Below are 18,927 nucleotides of genomic sequence, written 5' to 3'. Positions count from 1 at the left end.
TTCCTACTGCCATTCCAGCATTTTTTACCACTTTAATAGTCCTTAGAGCTGTAAATAAAACCAATGCCAATCTGAAAACTGGTCTCAGTAGTTTTGCTTTTGTTTCTTGTGCTTTCATTTCATTGTATTCTTTTTATGATTCTTGACATAATAGTTTAGAAAAAATAAATTAGTTTTTTCTTCACAGAACTGCTCTTTTAATGATTTAATTCATCTACACATAGGATTGAGGGTGTGGGTCAGCTTTTCATGGATGTTCCAGCTTTCAGGTAGAAACTGAAGATAAATTTATCTGCAGTCTCAATCTCAAATGACATTAAAAATAATTTAAAAATAACTATGGCCAGAGGAAGAAATTGAAATTTATGGGAAGAAAGCCAGAGAAAGTGCAGTATTTAATTATTGAGAAGAATTACCTTGGGTCCAAGAAAGTCAGAAATCCTTTAGTGCAGAAATTTTAACAAAATTATTAGACACTAATAACAAGGATTAAGCTTATGAAGGTAAAGATTTTGATATCATTTGTAATGCAAGGTCTCTGAAGTTCCTGTAATGATATTTGCATGAAAAGTTCCTGAATGATATTTACATTGTCTGTTAACATTGCCTGTCCAGACTACCTATAGTGGGTACACTTGGTTTCTTATTAGCTTGCAATGGGTTGTAGTGTGTGCATTCTGTTCTAACTTCTGGAAAAGAGAGGGAGCTTTTTGTCTACATTACCCTTGCAGAACTATGTGTTTTCTGAGAAATGAAACTCCTTCTACAATTATTTTTCTCCTAATATTGGTTTTGTTGATCTCCTGCTCACATGAGCAGTGTCCCCTCTGACACAAAGTTCAGGATGTGCAGCCACACAGTGGCTTCAGTGGGGTTTTTCTGAGCTGAGCATTGCTTCCCTTCCTCCCCTTTTATTTTCTCTAACTGATTATGATACCTTTTATGATTATTTTAAGGTGAGTCATTATCTAGCTGTAGAACCTATATCAAGTAGCATTGGGCCTCTGACCAAAGGCAGCTACAATTTTGGATCCTTTTTTGGAGAAAGATAATGGTTTGTAAAAGAGAGAAAGAGAAGAGGAAAATTCTAGAACTGTAGCAGAACTAACCTACATTGATAAACAGTCTAAAACTGCCATGTTCCTTCTCAAACAATAGAGTATTTTAAATAGGAATATAACAAAAATATTTAATTCCAGCTTTAAGTGACAATGTTAACTCAGCTGCAATTATTCCCCACAGTGAGCTAATCTCACATAGATTTTAGGGAATTTCATTTTCACAGTGTACAGTAGAAAGCCTTTTAAAAAATAATTCCATTGCAACCTGATGTTTTTATTTTGCTTACTGTTGCTGATTATTTTATTTTTTTCTCAACTGACATTTGTTGCATGCTGCTTATTGAAGGCTATCACTATCTGATTTTTCTGTCTTAAGCTCAGGGAAGTTTGGATATTGAGTGCTGATATTTGGCATCTTTGAAGGGCAGTTTGGCCTTCAGTTGCAGTGTTACATTTCTGTATAGCACAGCTATGTCTTTACCTCTGCTAAAAGACTGTTAATAACCTAAATCTGTAAGCACAGATATCATCTGTAGTAGAATATTGAACATTTTTATTAAACACTGACTGCCACTAACATTTATGACACTAAATATAGTTTTGCATTTAACTAAACCAATCCTATAAAAAAGAAATATCAGACAAATTATAAATTCTTTTTTAAAATTAATGAGACCAATACCTTTCTAGTTGAGCATGTCTTGAAGTGCAGTTTTGTTGACCTTGCATAAACTTGAATGTTAGAGCTTAGTGTGTGCTCATAATCCTTAGTTGTACCGTCCTCTGTTCTTGGGAGGCTAAGTTCTCTTAAGAGAAGTATAAATAACAGATTTTTAAAAATTTCATATTTTAAAAGAAATGGTGTGTAAGGGTAAATAAGATGCATCTGTGGAGTGTAGCTGAGGGAAATTTCTAACATTTGGTAAAGAACTCTGCTAAGTCAAGTTTCTTGTTTCTAGCAGCCAAGTAATTCTGGGATCTGCAGGAAGCAATTACATGAATGGCTTTTTGTGTTCATATTTTTTACCATGGACTGAAATAAAATAAAAAAGTGAGACTGCATAGTTGTTACTGGTGCAAATTCTTTGGTTTTTCTTTTGTGTCTCTAGAAGTCACAAGTGATAAAGAAATCACTTCTGTAGTGCAATTTAGTTGTCACTTATCATTTACCTGGTAAGATTAAAAATTTTAGTCACTGTCAATCTATTTTATTAAGTCAGATATGAGGAAAAAAATGTAAGAAAAATGAATATAATAGGACCAGGGTGACCATATTTTCATAATTCAAAGTTACATTATTAAGCAATACGATTTTCTTTCTTCCTTGTCTTTAGCATGATTATTCTGTTTCTTTTTCTGCCCCTTCTTCAAGACAAATCCTTTCATCCACTTGCCTAGTCTGTAATGTCATTATAGAATTATTTATTTAGTTATTTCATTACCTCATTCCTTCTGTGTATCACTCTCTCTTTTTCACTGGTGTGAGATGCAAAAACAAACTCTGGCTAGGCATTGAGAGTGCTTTCAAAGATATACCCATGATCTGTTTTCACCTAAAGACAAACATTCTTTTCTTCTCTAAGCCACTTCTTTTAATTTCCCCCTGTTGTAGTTCACTTTTTTTCTTCACTTTGCAACCAGTAATTCTCTAATCATTCCTAAGTGTCCTTTCAGTTTTGTGGTGAGCTAATTGGATACTTCTCTCCCAAGCTTTGAGAAATCTGAATTTTTTGCCTTTCAGAAAAAACAGAGCTCTCTACATTCTTTACTAACCAGAATGAAGACAACCACAGACATTTTAAGGGAGTAGTTGCAGCAAAGTAGTGCAGTACAATGTCATTTCAAGTTAAGCAGGAAATGTAGGTGACCTGAAGTCAGTGACTCTTAAAGTGGAGTTTTAAAATCCAAGGTAATATCTGTATATGATATGCAGTGGGTTGTGTATAAATGCAACTTGTTCTGGCTTCCTGCACTATGCAGCTCTGTGCCCTGTAATCATGCCCTGGTGTTTTTAGAAAATGACATCAGCAAGTGCCTGGCTCTGCAGCACTGAGCGTGCTGGAATTGCTATTAGGGACCCCAGAAAGTGTATCAGCTTCATAAAATATCGAGGGGTTAAGTTGCTCCAAACACAGTTTTGCAGATTTCTGATCCACTGTTTTGTCAGCTGGTATTATATGCTTGAATTGGCCCCTAGATGTAGTTTATCTGCCTAAGCAAGTTTCTGTTATGCAGATTGTAATAGGACGAGCCATGGGATTTGCTGCAGAAACCCCATTTTCTTTGTAAGAAGAAAATGGCAAGGACAAGATTTCTTATGGTAAGGTTGTGATAGAAAAAAAAATGTTTTTTTAGCTGCTAGAGGTTGTATTTGTAATGGCTTTGTGAAAATGCTGGTCTTTAAATGAGTTCTTGATGATCACTTAAAGAAATTTTAAAAATACCTAGCAAGTCCAAGGAGATTAAAGCAAAAAATTTCTGATTTTCTTTATAATGCCAAATAAATTGGTAAGCTTCAGAAGGACATTGCATTCTAATGTTCCAAATCAGTGCACAGACCCGATTTTTTGGAAGAGGTAGATTAATTTTAATTGAGTCTTTTTTGACTCTGGCATGAGGTGCTGGGCTGACAAAAAATTACCTGCTTCAGTTGCATCTTTATGCTGCAGTTAGAAGTGTGAAAAATATTTAAGCTAGAAGAAGAATCACAATTAGTTCAACAATCTCAACCCTTGAATATAAGAAATTTGACAACTCAAAGGTTAGTTCAGTAATTCCACCTCCTCACTAGGATGAGATAATTGCATTTTATTCCTAAAATGGACATGTAGTGATTCATCTTCCTGTACCATTTATTAACTGGGACTAGAAAAAAAAAGTATTCTTGAAAGAAGCTAAATTTAACTTGGATATGCATTTCTTAAAAAACAATGTGTTTTTTATTTTTTGAGTGCTTCTCGTGTCTCAAATACACACAATGAAGACTGAAGAATTGACTTTCATTTACAAAATATACATCAATATTTGAAGCAAGAAATCTGATGTTCTGAATAAAGTAAAATAGATTTAAAGTATGATTTAATTTCTATTCAGCAGTTTTTTTTAATTCAGAAATTCTTTCTAAAATTAGAATGTCAATTATAAAGACCCTGAGAACCAGAGTAAGAAGGAAGAGAGGAAGATATATTACTTAAATAATGGAAAAGATAGGAATATTTTGTCAGTGGGACTCAAACTCTCAAGCTTTGGGTATTAAGTGCAGTACTAATAGTGTCTCAACTTCTCAAAAAAATTATTTTGGATGGTGATAAACTACATTGCAGTAATGTCTGATGCACTAACATAGATCTGGATCCTTTTCCACAACTTTACTTCTTTGCTTCTCCTTCAAGTAATTAAGAGCATATATATGAATGTTTGTGTCCTTTTAGCAGATACTTCCAAAAACTGTCAGTTGTTTTTGGGGTTAAACCTGGTGAAGCTAACTAAACCAGGAGATTTTGCTGAAGGCAAGGATTTGAAATTTCACACTCTGTGGCATATAGATATTTCTTTCAGAAGCACTTTTTTTTCTGTCTGAAAATGAGATTTAAAAATTTATTCTGTGGTATGTCACCAAGTATTATGAAGCCTTACAGTTACAACAATCAATTAAGAAATTAACCTTAACTCCCTTCCCAAGTGGCCAATGATGCCTTTATTCCAGTAAAATAGAACTCCTGTATTAAATGGAAATCTTTCCAAAGTAAAATATTTACACAGCCTTAATGCTTATAAAATCCAGGCTCCATGACACTGTCAAAGGAAATAAATTCCAAAAGTGTGTGATCATCAGGGAAGTATTCTTCTGGTATTCCAATCAGCTGAATATAGGAGCAACCCAGGAGACCATAAATCTCATAATGACATGAAAGGAAGATAAATTAGTCTCTTTGAACTCATCCCCAAGATATGGGAGGCTCAAATTTTTAACTGGTGGACTGAACAGCAAAAATTAATAAACAATCCAGTGCATAGATGTGTTGTCATAGCTTCTGTTAAACTAAATTAAAAGACTGATTTTAATCTTCCTGTCATTTGGACAATGATCTATCTTTTAGTTTGCACATATATTAGTTTTTGATTCTATTACAGATTACACCAACTCATTGACACCCAACACAAGTTTGGGCTTTTATGGACCAAATCAGTCATGTGAAAATAGAGATGTGGCAATAAATCTCAAGATCATTTCCAAGTGAAAAAAGTAATTTCTAAAATTAATTAAGCTCCCATATTTATTGTGAATAAGTGCCAATTTCTGCAGTGGATAACCAGCATGGATTTCAAGATCAACGTAGTTGTTATTTTCTTTATGTAAGAAGGAAGTTTATGATCAGCCTGCTTACCAAAAAAGTGCTTGTGTAAAGGATGTAGTAACTGTGGTGACTGTGTCTTTCATGAAAAAAATATTATCTCTTAATCTGAATGTATATATTGGAATAATTTCTGTTGAGCGTATTTACATAGTCAGTAATCATTGTTGGACTGTCGTAGGATTTATTTTTTGCTGACTGTTTCCTTAAATTTCTATAACTTAGAAAATAAGGGATATAAGTACAAACTGCTTGTGAACCCTGAAGAAATTAACTTGCACCTTGAATACCTCCTCTTGAAATGGTATCTGCAAGCTGTTAGTGAGTGTATTTTCAGGTTCTATTATTAGTATTTTATATTTTTAATCATGCATAATACTTTCTTAGTAGTATTTTAAATCACGTTTTGTGTTTTTGAAAGATGAAAAATGATCACTTTTTATGAAAATGAAGAACAGAAATCTCCTCTGTAGCAGATGAAGTTTTCAGTGCACTGTTTCAAAAATCAATCAGATTTCTGTTCTAGGCCAGTAGTTCTCACCTAGTAGACACATCTCATTGGTGAACCATCCAGAACTGCAAATGAGGCATAAAGCAGGATTCATGTACTGTAATGAGGTGCAAGGAAATATCAATTGATTGTAAGTCAGCTGAAGGTAAAATTGGTTGAAACATACTTTTCTAAACCACGTGTTCTACAAGGTGCAGCATCTACTGAATATTGAGCCTTTTGTATCCTTGTGAATTACACATAATTGTCTATTTTTTCCACCAGTGTATGGAAAATTTGATGGTCCTGTTGGATAAAGGAGCTCTTCCTTTAGTCAAGGGAATAAAGTCTCACTTAGATCTTTTCTAACTCTGATTCTTCCACCTTGATAGTACTCCTTTAATACTTTTAGAAACATTATTTATATATTATATGCTATTTGTATGGACATGGACAAATGTACGTATTCATATTAAAAGGTTAGGATGCCTAGCCATTTCAGTAAACTATCAGAACTCTAGGAAAGCAGAGAACAGATTATGGGACTGTCATTTGACCCAGAGATTCAAGACATGTTTTGTGAGGATTTATTTCTCCTGTAGGAAGCTGACCAGCCTTGCAGAAATGAAAAAAAAAATTAGTAGCATTTATGAATTACTTTAGTACAAAATAGAATTATACTCTTGCAGGCTGAAGAATAGATTTGTACATTTATAAGACAAATAGGTTGGTTTTCTTGTTTGCCAAATGCAATTTCTGCCTCAGTAGCTGTTTATATAAATTATGTCTTAGGTCAGGATAGTGGTTTAGAAAACCCATATACCTGGATTTGAGGGCTTCTTTTTTATATGTGACATCTGCCATCAGTAGGAGTTTTGCTAGAAGCCATGAAGATCCCTAAAATACCTGTCTTATATGTGGGGAAAATGCATGAGTTGGAAAAAGGGAGAGAATGCACACATCTGGATTTTTTTCAGATATGCTATCAGAACATAGCTAAGGCAGGAACTGGAAAGTGTTCTCAGATCTAGCAATAGAAATGAAACCACAGATTTATATTCCTACCTCCTAAATAAAGTAATTAGACAAGCATAAGAACACTTCATTAAATCTATTTTTGGGTGCTCATGCATTTTTGAGTCACATGATTTTTTTCCCCTCTACATATTCTTCTTTCTTTCTATTAATTACAGAGGAAGCAAAAAGGTTGCTAGTTTTCCAAACTGCACTCCTTAGTCATCTACATTTAGGTGGGTTGAATCTGGATGTCTTTGTTGTTAAGGTCAAACCATCTAAATTCAACCTCTGAATTTGCCTAAAATCAGTAGCATCTTTATTTTTAAGCATAGACTTCCCTAAGCAAGGGAGCTGGCAAGTGAGGTAGAACAAGGGAGTGGAATTTTATTGTGGACCAATCAAGTTGTATCTATTGTGTAATATTCAGAAGGAAAAAGATAACAGAAATAATTAAAATTACGCATTTTATGTAATTATTTGCAACTATTCTATGCCTTGTCATATTTAAATAAAATTTCCCTTTTTTTGCCTTTCAGCTAATGTATTAAAGAGAATTCCACAGAGAGGTTTGAAATGCCATAATCTATACTGAGCTAAGGAAATTAAAATATAAGTCAAAGTTATTCATGTTAAAGGTGTCTTTAAAATAATTATACAGGGAGGTATACCCAGTGGTGGGGCATACTTACTTATTCATTTCAAGAATTAGAACTGTTGTGGTATAGTCTATCGTAGTAAATAACAAAAGGTTTTCAAATTATACTTTTCCTGTATCCTTTGTCTAAACTGTTTGTTTTTTTCCCCTGTCTTACTCATCCTCAAATGCTCAATGTGTGTGTGGTCAGTGCCAGTTTTTGTATGTGTCCATAGCAGCCCTAACAGTAGGATTTCCCAAGTGAACATATGGCACATTTCCTAGTATCTGTGTCAGGAACAAAGTTAGACCTACCATTGTGTTATCTCAGTTTTAAAAAATGTAAAATTATTTTATTAATAAAAGTATTTAAGTCATCTAACGTTTAACTTTCACAAGTCTTTATTCGTTAATTTAATACATTTAGAATTTAGTTAAAAAGAAACTGATAAAAATATAAATTCTCAGCTTCCAAGTACTTTATTTGTAGAATATATTAATTCCTAAGTAGTAAGTATGCAGGCAAAATATCATGTTAAATTTGCTTGCCACTTTTTAGGATGTTTTAAAGCCATCCTGATCAGTGCATCATGATTATTTCTTTCATTTACTTAGATCATGATGAGATGGAGGGAAATGAGTTACTTTGTGACCTCACAGAACTCAGCACATCTAATTAAGGACAGTTGGCACTTTTCTACTTAGGAAATGCAAAACTGATCTGGAATTTCCCTTCAAGACTTGGCTTCTGGGGCTGATGTACTCCTTAAATTCCTTGAGAATCTATAGATGTCGAGGTTAGTTTTGTCTTTTATTAAAAAGTAGACAGCTTCTTACCTTACTTCGCTGTGTGCTGAAGACGTAAGTGCTGAGAATGTTTGGAGATGGGAATATTGAGATACCTGTAAAGGTGCTAAAGGTAGACTGGCAGTTTATTTATCCTCAATATAAGTGGGTTAATGAGGGCTTCCTCTGCCATTTTGAGTGTTGCTGTACTTGCTGGGAGTTGGTGACTGAGGAGCCGTGCACAGACTGCTTCCACTGGCACTAGAGCAGTTCCAGTATTTGGAAACGTGCTAGAGGCATAGTGCTGAACTGCGCTTTTGGGCCTTAATCCAAAGGCTGTTGGCATGCAGTGTTATCCCTCTTTTCACTGGAATTAGGCTACTTAAACACTTGATGCTACAAGGAATGTATTTCAACAGACTTTGGAACAGCAAAGTTCTAGTGTCCTACACAGTGAGTAAGGCAAGGGCTTGGGGTAGACCAGTGACATTGTTCTTACCTGCAACCTCAATCACATCACTTAAGCTTCATATCCTAAAGTATTTAATAGAGAATATACTTACAGGGTTTGTGATAATTAACTGTTTTTTGGAGTTTATTTTAAGGATAAGTTATTATTATTTCATTGTTTGGTATTACTGCTGGTGGAACAGGAGATAAACTTTTGTGAGTCCTTTGTGCATGCAATGCCACTAACAGCAAGTCTGATGGAAAATAAAGAAGAGGGAGTTAAATACACCTGGGAGGCTGTTCCATGAGCTCCAGAATCAGTACAACCTGTAATGGTATCTCATTTTTTCTATCCTAATTCTGTGGTGTGGTGGAGGAACACAATAACTTAAGCATTTTTTCTTATCACTTTTGATAATTTTGTCAAAGTTTAGATGGTAGTGTTGTGGCTATTTGCTGACTATACTCTGTCTTTCTGCTGTGAAAGTCAATGAGTCAATTGTTCTCAGTTCTATTCACTCTTCCTCTATGTATACTGACTTGTGTCTTTCTCCTCTTGTGATGATACAAATATTCACAGAGATTACTGGAATTCAACTATATAAATATTTATGCCCTAAATTATGAAATTACCCAATCTCCTTAGGCATATTAGTCATGATGATATATGGTAATATGGAAGATAAAAGGGATAATCAGACTGTCCAGATTTCTAAGTCTCATCTATTGGCCTGAACTTGTACTAAAGGGAGAGTGTAGATTAATTTAAATAGCTACATGGGAGAAATATGAAGAAGGACACTGAAAATAATTAAATAAATGGAATGCCTCAAAAAAGAAACAAAGAAATGTGAAGATATTGAGAATAAAACACAAGAAAAAGCCCTAATATTTTATGGTGTAAGATGAGGATGAATTTACTTTCTTCTACATTGTTACAGTTTGGTAGTGAATGTTTTCTGTAATGAGGTTTGGTCTCTTAGCTGGAATTTCAGTATCTTCCATTGTAGATCTGTGACCTGACTACCAAGGATTAAAATCAGTATCACTTTTCCATTCTTGGTTAATGTTTAGCTCAGTGAATTAAACAGTTCTTTCAATATTTAATTATTTTACGGGAGAGTGAACAGTGTCAACAGCAAAGACAAATTCCCTTAGGAATAACCAGGGGGATGTTGATAAGAACTTTGTGGGCATATTTTAGGAAGCCATCAGAGAAACCTGGGACTCAGTTTTCCATGCTTCCTAACACTCTTCTAACTGCCTGTCTACCTGAAATAAGAAGAATGGTGCATTTTGAATGACTGCTGAGGCGCCAGCAGAACCAGAAGATTCATTTTTACAATTCTTGGACAGACTCTGATGCTTCCCTGTAGCCTGGATTTAGGTACTTTTATCTTTTTGGGTTTGAAGCTTTATCAGTATCTATTTCTTTATTATTTCCTATTGTAGATATTTAGAATACTGGCTTCTATGACTCCTGTTGTTATGTGTTTAAATTTACAGATGTAGATTTTGCATTAGTTGCTAAACTTCTCTTGTGAAGCTGAACCTTTGAACATTGATGTGATGAAATACAAATGGGTGTGTGCTTTATTCCAAAAGAAAGTCTACTTGCAGGAGTGAAGTGAAATGCCCATCCTTGAATGGAATTTCCAATAGTCCTTAAAATTATGTCCCACCTTGGAGCTTCAGTTTGCTGACCCAAAAGAAGGAGTTTTACAAACAGTAATAATAAAATGCTATCTAAAGTCCAAGGCCACCATTGTTAACTTATCTGTTTGAAAAGAATTTGTTCAGAAGTTTTTTCTTTTCATAGTGAATGTCAGTTAAAAAATATTTTAATCATGAGTATTTAACTAAATGCTTTGATAAGGGCATATTGGAGAGTGATGGTGGTGTAATACAGGTATTCATGTGCTATTAATTACAAAATTTTATGTAGTATCTAGATGGAAAAGACAGTAGACATTAGACTTTCTGCACATTTAAAAGATCCTTCTTTTAACCCCAAACTCCAAGTGACTCAGCTCTACAGTTTTCTTCAGTGTTTCCATCAAACTGTACTTACATACTATCCAGTAGATTAGAATGGAATTGAATCTAAAATTGTTCTTGATAGTATCTTTTATCACAGAAAAATCTTTGTCTTATAAGCTGTAATATATAGCTTTAATAAGTTTGTATGACTCTACCTTGTTTAAACTCCAAAGTCCTGTGAAATCTTTTTTATATGCGTATAATAAGTGATGCATGTAAGTAATGTTTGAGATAACGTATTTATGCATATTGTCAACTTTTTTGTATAATAGATTTACTTTTCTGAAATCTAGAGTCAATTCAAGGAAGTTTAATCTTATGTTTGAAATTTTAAATATTTTATGTAAATTTGAAAATGCTGATATTTGGGATCGTTCGTGTATTTTTTTCTTAAAAACTTGTGTCTGGTGAACTTTTCTTAAGATTCAGTTTGGCTACAGAGAGAGGTATCTGTATGGACCTCAGTGTAGTTTGGCTTAATGGATCCAATGGTGCTTTCTCAGGCTTGTCTTTTCATTTTGAAATAGGCTGTCAACCATGTCAAGTAGTTGTTCAGAATATCTAGTACTCATTTGACTCTTTCTCTGCAATAGCTTTGAAGTGCTTGGTCTTCATTTCCATGAAATCCTCGATAAAATTGGTGTTAAAACGAAATGCATTATTATTAAACCATAAATAGCAAGAGCATGTACATATATATTTTTTCAAGTATAAATACATTAAATACCATAATAAAGGTCACTGTCAAAATTATTTTAATGAGGCCCTCAAAGGATAGGAAATGCTAGAAACACAAGTACTTGAGCAGTGCTTGGCTTACCTGCTGCTTATTAAGTACACAATTAGTGGTGTTCCAAAAAAAGAAGCCTGTGCATATAGGACCTCTTTTTCTTCTAATTTTTTGGAGGGCTTTGGAGGGTTTTGGAGGGCATAGAATCAGAGACTTGAAGAACAGAAAAGGAGATCTCAAGTTAAATATCAAAAAGGTAGAAAACTAATCCCTGTCTTTTCCAACATTCTTATGTGAAGAGGGTATAATTTCCTGAATGGTAGAAATGATGCTAAATTACTGCCCTTCCCAACAGGAATTTTTTATATAACTTTAATATAAGAAACAGTGACACATTTGAAGATCTGTAACAGCATTGAAATAAGATAAATGGTACCTATACTATTTTGTTCTCAAACAATATCAAATAGATTTTATGTGTGATTTTACTGACTTCTTTTGGTTGTCAGTTTCATTCTGGTTCTTGAAGGATGGGTACTTCAGTGGGCAGAGCCCATTCTGCTCATGTTCCTTCATTCCATTCCCTTCAGCCTCTTCTTGTTAGGTCTTCTCACTTCCTCGACTCTTCTCAGATGAATGATGATATTTTGGAAAAGGTGGAAGTACCTAAAAAGAGATGTTAGTAGGAAGCCCACATTATAGGGTCAATACACTACTCTAGGCCACATATTAAATACAGGAAAGAATTGTTTATTGGCTAAAGGGTCTCTTGGAATGTGTTAGAAGGGTCAGGAAAAAAAGTCAAGTCTATTTTATTCTGTCCCATTCATTTTTTGAAATAAAAAAGAGTATTTTAAATCAACAGCACATTAAATTTTGATGAAAATTCCAGATGTTTGAAAAAAAAATGTATTTGCACAAATCCCATTTCATTATAGCTGAATTTTCTGCTAGCAGCAATTATGAAGTATTTGCCTTTAAAAGTATCCTTTGACTTTATTTTTTTTCCCTATGAAACATTTTACGTGCATGAGTTTCTGCAGAGTAGTCTTTATTCCTTACTTCAAAAAAAAATTTAGAAATTAATTTAAAATACCTCTCTTTCTTCAGTAGTTATAGGACAATCTTAAAAAAAAAAAAAAAAAAAAAAAGAAGAAAAAAGAGTGTGTGCCCTAACTTCCATTTTAAATATCTGAGAATGAAGACTTAGAAAGATGAATGTCAAATGTTCAGAACTTAGTTGCAGCTACAGGAGCATTTTGACTGTGATGTCCTTTCATAAAGCACCCAAAAAAAGGGTAATGTACTTGAAATATGTGATAAAATATTGGTCTTGTACCAGTACTACTCCATTGCCAACATGGACTCTGAACTGTTAAGTGGTGCATATCATACTGATCAGAATGCCTTGAACTTCTGGGACAAGATGACTCTGTTTCTTGGAGCAGATAAGAGATTTGGGTTTTTTATTTTTATTGAATGAATCGAAAGGCATATTTTCCTTGCACTCCAAACATGAATTCTCTGTAATATAGGTAAGGTGGTTAGCAAGCATTACTTTTCCATTTTATCATAGCAAGACAACCACAAATATCTGCCAGTTTCTACTTCAAGATCTCAAAAGTTGCCAGCTTTGACAGACATAGGGCCTATTACTTTTATATACAAATTGTTATACATTGCTCAAATACAATGCTTTCATAATGCACAGTATGCTATGGACAGAAAAACAGGTATTAAAAACTATTTTGGGTAGTAGGGTTTCACATGAGTTTTGCAAACAGATTTATTAGCAGATATTGTCACGATTAAAAAAAAAAAGGAAAAAATTAACAGGGGTGGTAGTGGGGATATGCATATCTATCTTTTTTATGGAGGCCAGGAGATGAATTTGCTCCCATTTCTTTTTTTTCTTTTAAAATCTGTGTTGTAGCTACCATCCTTTTGGCCAAAGAAGCCTGGGTGGCTTCTTGCTTCTGAGCACATCAACACACTTGAATAAGCTGGAAAGATGCTTATTCCCACATCATCTGAGATCCAAATTGCTTTCAGTGGAAGAGCTTTCATAATGGACTTCATTTTATGTTGCTTTATTTGGAGATGTTGTAATTAGTGCAAAGATATTAAAAGCTGTTGATAGAAAATTAGATATTAAAAAGAAAATATTTTTAATTGTTATGTTTATTTGACAGTGATAAAATTTTCTGTTCTGTTATGTAATGTTATCCTCCGGCAAAAGCATTAAAGAAAAGAGAAAATGCTTTTTAGTCAGGGATACTTATTTTGTGTTCATTTCATGGTTTTCACAGAGCATGCTGTGTTGCAAAATCTCTCTCTGTTCTGTTAGATGACTGATTCTGCTGCTTGCTCTTTGATATCTGATACTTGTGTACCAGTACACAGGCTCCTGAAATAGTGGGTTTTCCTGGAAGTAGATGGGTTTGGAGCACCCTAAGAAGTGATTGATTTTGCTCGGCTCTATCAGGGCTGATTCAGTGCAATAAACTTTTAAAAGATGCTGAAGGCGTTTCGTTTTGAAATGCAGTGCTTATATATAATGCAGCCATTCCTTTTAGTAATTGTTCAAGTTTGCACGGTAAATCATTGCCCTGATGCTGCATGTACAGTCCTTGACAGAGTGGTTATGTATGGAATATATACTGTTTGCTTCAGTCATGAATTGATACTACATTTAAATGTTTGCACGAAAAACCTGTTATCTCAGACACAGTATAGCTTTTCAGATATGAAACAAAAGAGCTATTGTTACAGTCTCAGTGCTACATGTTGTTTATTATGCGCAGAATTTTTTTAGAGTGGTCTTTCTGTCCTTCAGAATCGCCTTTACATTAAAAAAAAAATTAAGAATTCTACATACATGGTCACGGATATTAGTCATTTTTACAGGGGAGGGAAGGAGGAGGGGAAGATGCAGAAATCCTCCTCCTCTTAGACAGTAGTAACAGTGTGAGGATGCCTTGTCCTCCTTTTTTTTACTTCTGAGATTTTATTGCTGGCAGCCAGATGTGCTGAAACTCCTGACGACAGCATCTATTCACTGCGTGTTTTTAATAGGCTTAGAGAAATATGAGTAGAGTACATGAAAGCAGCTCAGCTTCACACTTCGGCTGGGAATGCCCAAAAAGCTTTCTGCTGTTTGGAATTCTTGCTACAGTCAGGAGAAAGCCGCTCGGGTGCTAAATCTTCTACGACTGAATTAGAAGAATAATGACTGTACAATTAACTATCAGCCCCTGCTCATTTAGGCACAGCTTTTACAGAGATCAGGAGAAATATGGAACTTGATTGGCATATTTGTATTTGATGGTGTGTACAAAATAGATGACTTTTAAGACAGGTGGTGAAGAAAAATAGAAGGGAAGGAAAGGGAGAAAATGCAATTTGAAACACTGCGCCAGGTCTGCAATTCTGTTTTATCTCATTTTCATGGGGTTTTCTCATCCCCTCCAAATATTTTACAAAATGATCTTTTTGGACAAACGTTGAACAACACTAGGTAAGTAGAAATGAAATATTTTTGCTTCATCATTTCTATTTTTATGCTGATGGCAATTGATCTGCATGCTTTTCAGTGGGGTACTTTTATAACTGCACTCCTAGATATTAGTATTTTTATGGTAGCAGTGAGTCTGTTAGTGTTTTTATGTTTTATGTAAGGATTTACATGAGAACTCCATCTGCAGAAAAAAAGCCAGCAAAGATAGAATAAAATATTTAAGATGGTTATGTATCTTTCAAGTACATTAGCTGCCATTAGAAGCTAGCATTATTAGCTGTAATCCTTAAAGCATATGAAATATTCATAAACAAATTTGTCAGAGAAAATGATTTCTGTGTGGATATGGCAGTGAAAAGATTAAATGCTCAGAGATGTGTCTGTTTAACCATACATAATTTATTGGAAGATGCAAATTAGTAGTCCTGCATACCTTTTGCAAAATAGAAAGCAGTTCCTTATTTTTAGAAGATTTAGATCCTGTGTGTGGTGGTTTTCAGTGATGTTTTTAACTGGCCAAATTATAGCTGATTAGTGGATGCTTTGCAGCAGGTCAGTCAGCTCTGTAGAGTACCCTTTTGTGAATAGCTGTTGTTTTGTGGGAAATAGAAATGAAGTTGTTTATTGGTGCAAGACAGTTTTTGAATTGGTTTCTTAGGATTTTTGGAGGGGTAAAATGAATTAATAATGCCACATTTCTGTGTCATTATTCAGTAGACATATTATAGTACCGATGTTTAGAACTTTTTCATATTGCTATTAAATATTAAACATAAAAATATTAATAATTTTATCTAAGAGAGTGGAAGTGCAGGTCAGGAAGAAAAAGAATCCTGTAGGTTTTTATAAAGATAGTACACTGATGGAAACATTCTGGAAAAAGGGTGGAAGTAATAGGCAGAGACTACATCCAGCATTTTAATCTTCTTCTCTGTCTCTGTGGAAGAAATCTCTTTTAAATGGGGTATTCTTTCTTAAATACAGGAATATTTGCACATTATACTTCAGAAAATTTTCATGATTTTCTTGTAAGGATTCTCTCCCTTACTGCTGACAATTCCTTTTAAAATATTTTAATATTTATTTAATGTTACTGTTCTCAAGTTTTGCTATCTTGGTTATGAATTTCTAATTAGATATGTAAAATTATGTTGGTAGTTTTAGCAGTCATAATCACTGCTATGAATGAAGGTATTTTTAGATATATATGAAATCTGTATTCAGTGAGATTTTTCTTGTATCCCTTTGGTATACTGTGAAATATTTGAAGCTCTACAAAATGGAGCAATAATTTACGTATTATCAGCTGTGATTGTAAAACTGTGCATATTTCCCAGTGCATACTTTCAGGCCTGCAGCAACCAGCAAAGCCCTTAGCAACTGTTCTAATCAGTTACATCCCATTCCTGATTCCCTGGATCTGCTTTTGCAGATCACAGTACATGCTTTTTGTAGATCAAGGAGCATGTTTGCTATTTTTTTTTTTTTTTTTTAACAAATACATGTGCATGGTGCTTTTCTGTGCTTGTTTTGCTTGTGAGACTTGGGCAAAAGCTGCATATAGTATCAAGTCAAAAGACAGAGTTATTTTTATTCATTTGCTGTGCCTTAGATTAGGAGTATATTTATTCTAGAAGACTGGCAAACAAGAAAGGGTTAGGAAATGAAGCCTCTTATGGACTGTTTTACTTAGGACGAGAATATTTCTGTATTTATAAGGAACTATGATATATTTTTCTAGGTATCAATGCTTTTGGCCTCAAGGAAACATTGTGCAATTTTTAAACAATATGCAGCAGTAATTGTGAGGACTAATTCATGCTTTTTCTGTCTTCTGATAGAAAAGTTAGGTGAAAGTATTTTAAGGTTTTTGAGTAAAAAGATTCCATCTTCTGAATAACTATTTGTATTTTAGATCTAATCTAGATAAAAGGTCTTCAAAGAAGTCACCTATTAGTCACTAAAAAATCTCACTGACATTTATTTCAGATGGTAGTCCTTTGATTGTCTTACTGATGTAAAAACTGTTCTATTTTTTTTTAATTAAATGAATGCAGTATATAATTTAGGTAGATTTTTCACTTAAAGCTTTGCAGGATAAATGTAAGACACTTGCTAAAAACTAATTGTTCATGCAAGAGTTTATGCTTCTGAGAACTGTGGTGTACCTCCAGCATGTAAGAGTCTGCTTTGATAAGGTGTAATGTGGTCTATCTCTTTAGTCTTCAAAGCTATATATTTTGTCCTTTGATGATCCTTTCTCCTTTGAATATGGTTTTTCTGTTTTTACATCTAAAAAGTACATGTCAGAGTCCAGAAAGATAACAGCTGACATTACACACAGAGTGATTAACTGTTCCTGCCACAAAGTAATAAATAATGTGAAGAAAACAGGCTAATGCATACAAATTTTAGAGTAGATAATGAAGTGTAAAACAAACTCATAGGTAAGGAGGTAGTATACAGATAATTTTAATTGACTATTCATTCCTCCTAAATTTAATATCGTGTTCTTAGAGTTCTTGTTCTTCAGTTCTTCAGAAAGTTTAGATATGCTGAGATTTTGTTGAAAGAAAGATAGGAAACTTGGGCTTTGCTTTCTGATGCTATGCTAAACATTGACAAGAATATACATTAAGCTGTTCATCATTTCCCATAAAAACTTTACATGAATTGGGTTTTCATTTGCATAGTTTTGGCTTTGCAGTAGCTGATGTGAGAGGACCCAAATGATATTGAGCTCCTTGGGAGTCAGATTGATTTTAGCACTTGAATGGGTTTAGTTATCCCCTCCCAGCAGCTTCTAATGGAGGATATTGCTGCTGAGTTCTCTTGCCAGCTACAGGGCAGCACTTCCCTGTAAGATGCTATTGTGAGTTAAAAGAGAGAGCTGGTTTGCTGGGCCTCCCTCCTGTTCCTGCACAGCTCTGCCTGGCATTACCAACTCCAGCCAGCTGAAGCAGTAAGAGCTATCATTTTACCTCCAAATTGTGCTTCACCTGTGTTGGGGATTGTGGTGCTATCTCCTGGGTTATAAGTTATTTTATATTGAAAAATTTTTAGAATTACCTCACGTTGGGAAACCATAAGGATTGTTTTACAGTTTGAGCATTTGGCAAATAGCTAGTTTATGGAATAAATTCTTCATGTGTCCAGAAAAGAAATCAAGAGATCTTTTATGAAAACATACTATATGCTTACATTACATTCCAATTTTACAGCAACATCTAAAGGAGGTTTGCTTTTTTTGCAGTCTAAAATTTGTCTGATTGCTTTCAGTGGGATACTATTCGTTCAAATGACAAAAGACAATGAAATAAAGTTTTAAAATATATTTTAACCCTTTAGTAATTAAGTAAGCTGGATTTTTAGACTGCCATTCTTCATTTAGAGTTTAGTGTACAAATGCTGTGCTGTTGGATGCTCTATTTGTAGCAACATGCTTCCAGAGGTCACAATTGCTTTGGGCAGTATTCAGATTAACTCTGCATAATGGGGAGCATCTTTTTTGACTAAAATTGATACAAAGTGTACAGAGGACTATCAGTCCAATTTTGGTATTGCAATTTATATTAGAAGCTTTTCTCAGAAAATAGAAAGTGGTCAATTTACCTAAACTTGGCTTCTCACATGACATATGGTTAAGATTTTTTTACTGCTCTGTAAAAGTGAGTTTACTGTTTAGCTTGGCCACACAGGGGCATAAGATAACTAATATATTGAGCCTAAAACCAGTACAAAGATTGTTCACCAAATTCTGGGTACAATAGAGACTTAGGAATTGTCTCATTTTGAAATTAGACACGCCTAGTTTAAAAAAACAAATTGTATTTTCTTTCATTAAATT

At 34.1% G+C, this 18,927-nt stretch overlaps 1 protein-coding gene across 5 annotated transcripts in view; it reads left to right on the top strand.

Moving 5' to 3' along the window:
- RIMS2 (regulating synaptic membrane exocytosis 2) overlaps positions 1 to 18,927 on the top strand; it is a 449,695-nt gene that overhangs the window by 117,972 nt on the left and 312,796 nt on the right. For 2 of the 5 annotated variants that reach the window (XM_056484741.1, XM_056484740.1), the window contains exon 1: positions 14,516 to 15,080. The exons of the other annotated variants lie outside the window; for them this stretch is intronic. In XM_056484741.1, the coding sequence (XP_056340716.1) occupies positions 14,959 to 15,080 (122 nt within the window). In that variant the 5' untranslated portion in view covers positions 14,516 to 14,958. Of the gene's footprint in view, positions 1 to 14,515; positions 15,081 to 18,927 lie in introns of those variants that run through there. 5 annotated transcript variants of the gene reach the window in all.

This window comes from Oenanthe melanoleuca, chromosome 2 (assembly GCF_029582105.1).
Source record: "Oenanthe melanoleuca isolate GR-GAL-2019-014 chromosome 2, OMel1.0, whole genome shotgun sequence".
Taxonomy (NCBI): Eukaryota; Metazoa; Chordata; class Aves; order Passeriformes; family Muscicapidae; genus Oenanthe; species Oenanthe melanoleuca.
The sequence above is the reverse complement of the archived record's forward strand: the minus strand, read 5'-3'. Positions and strand labels throughout refer to the sequence as shown.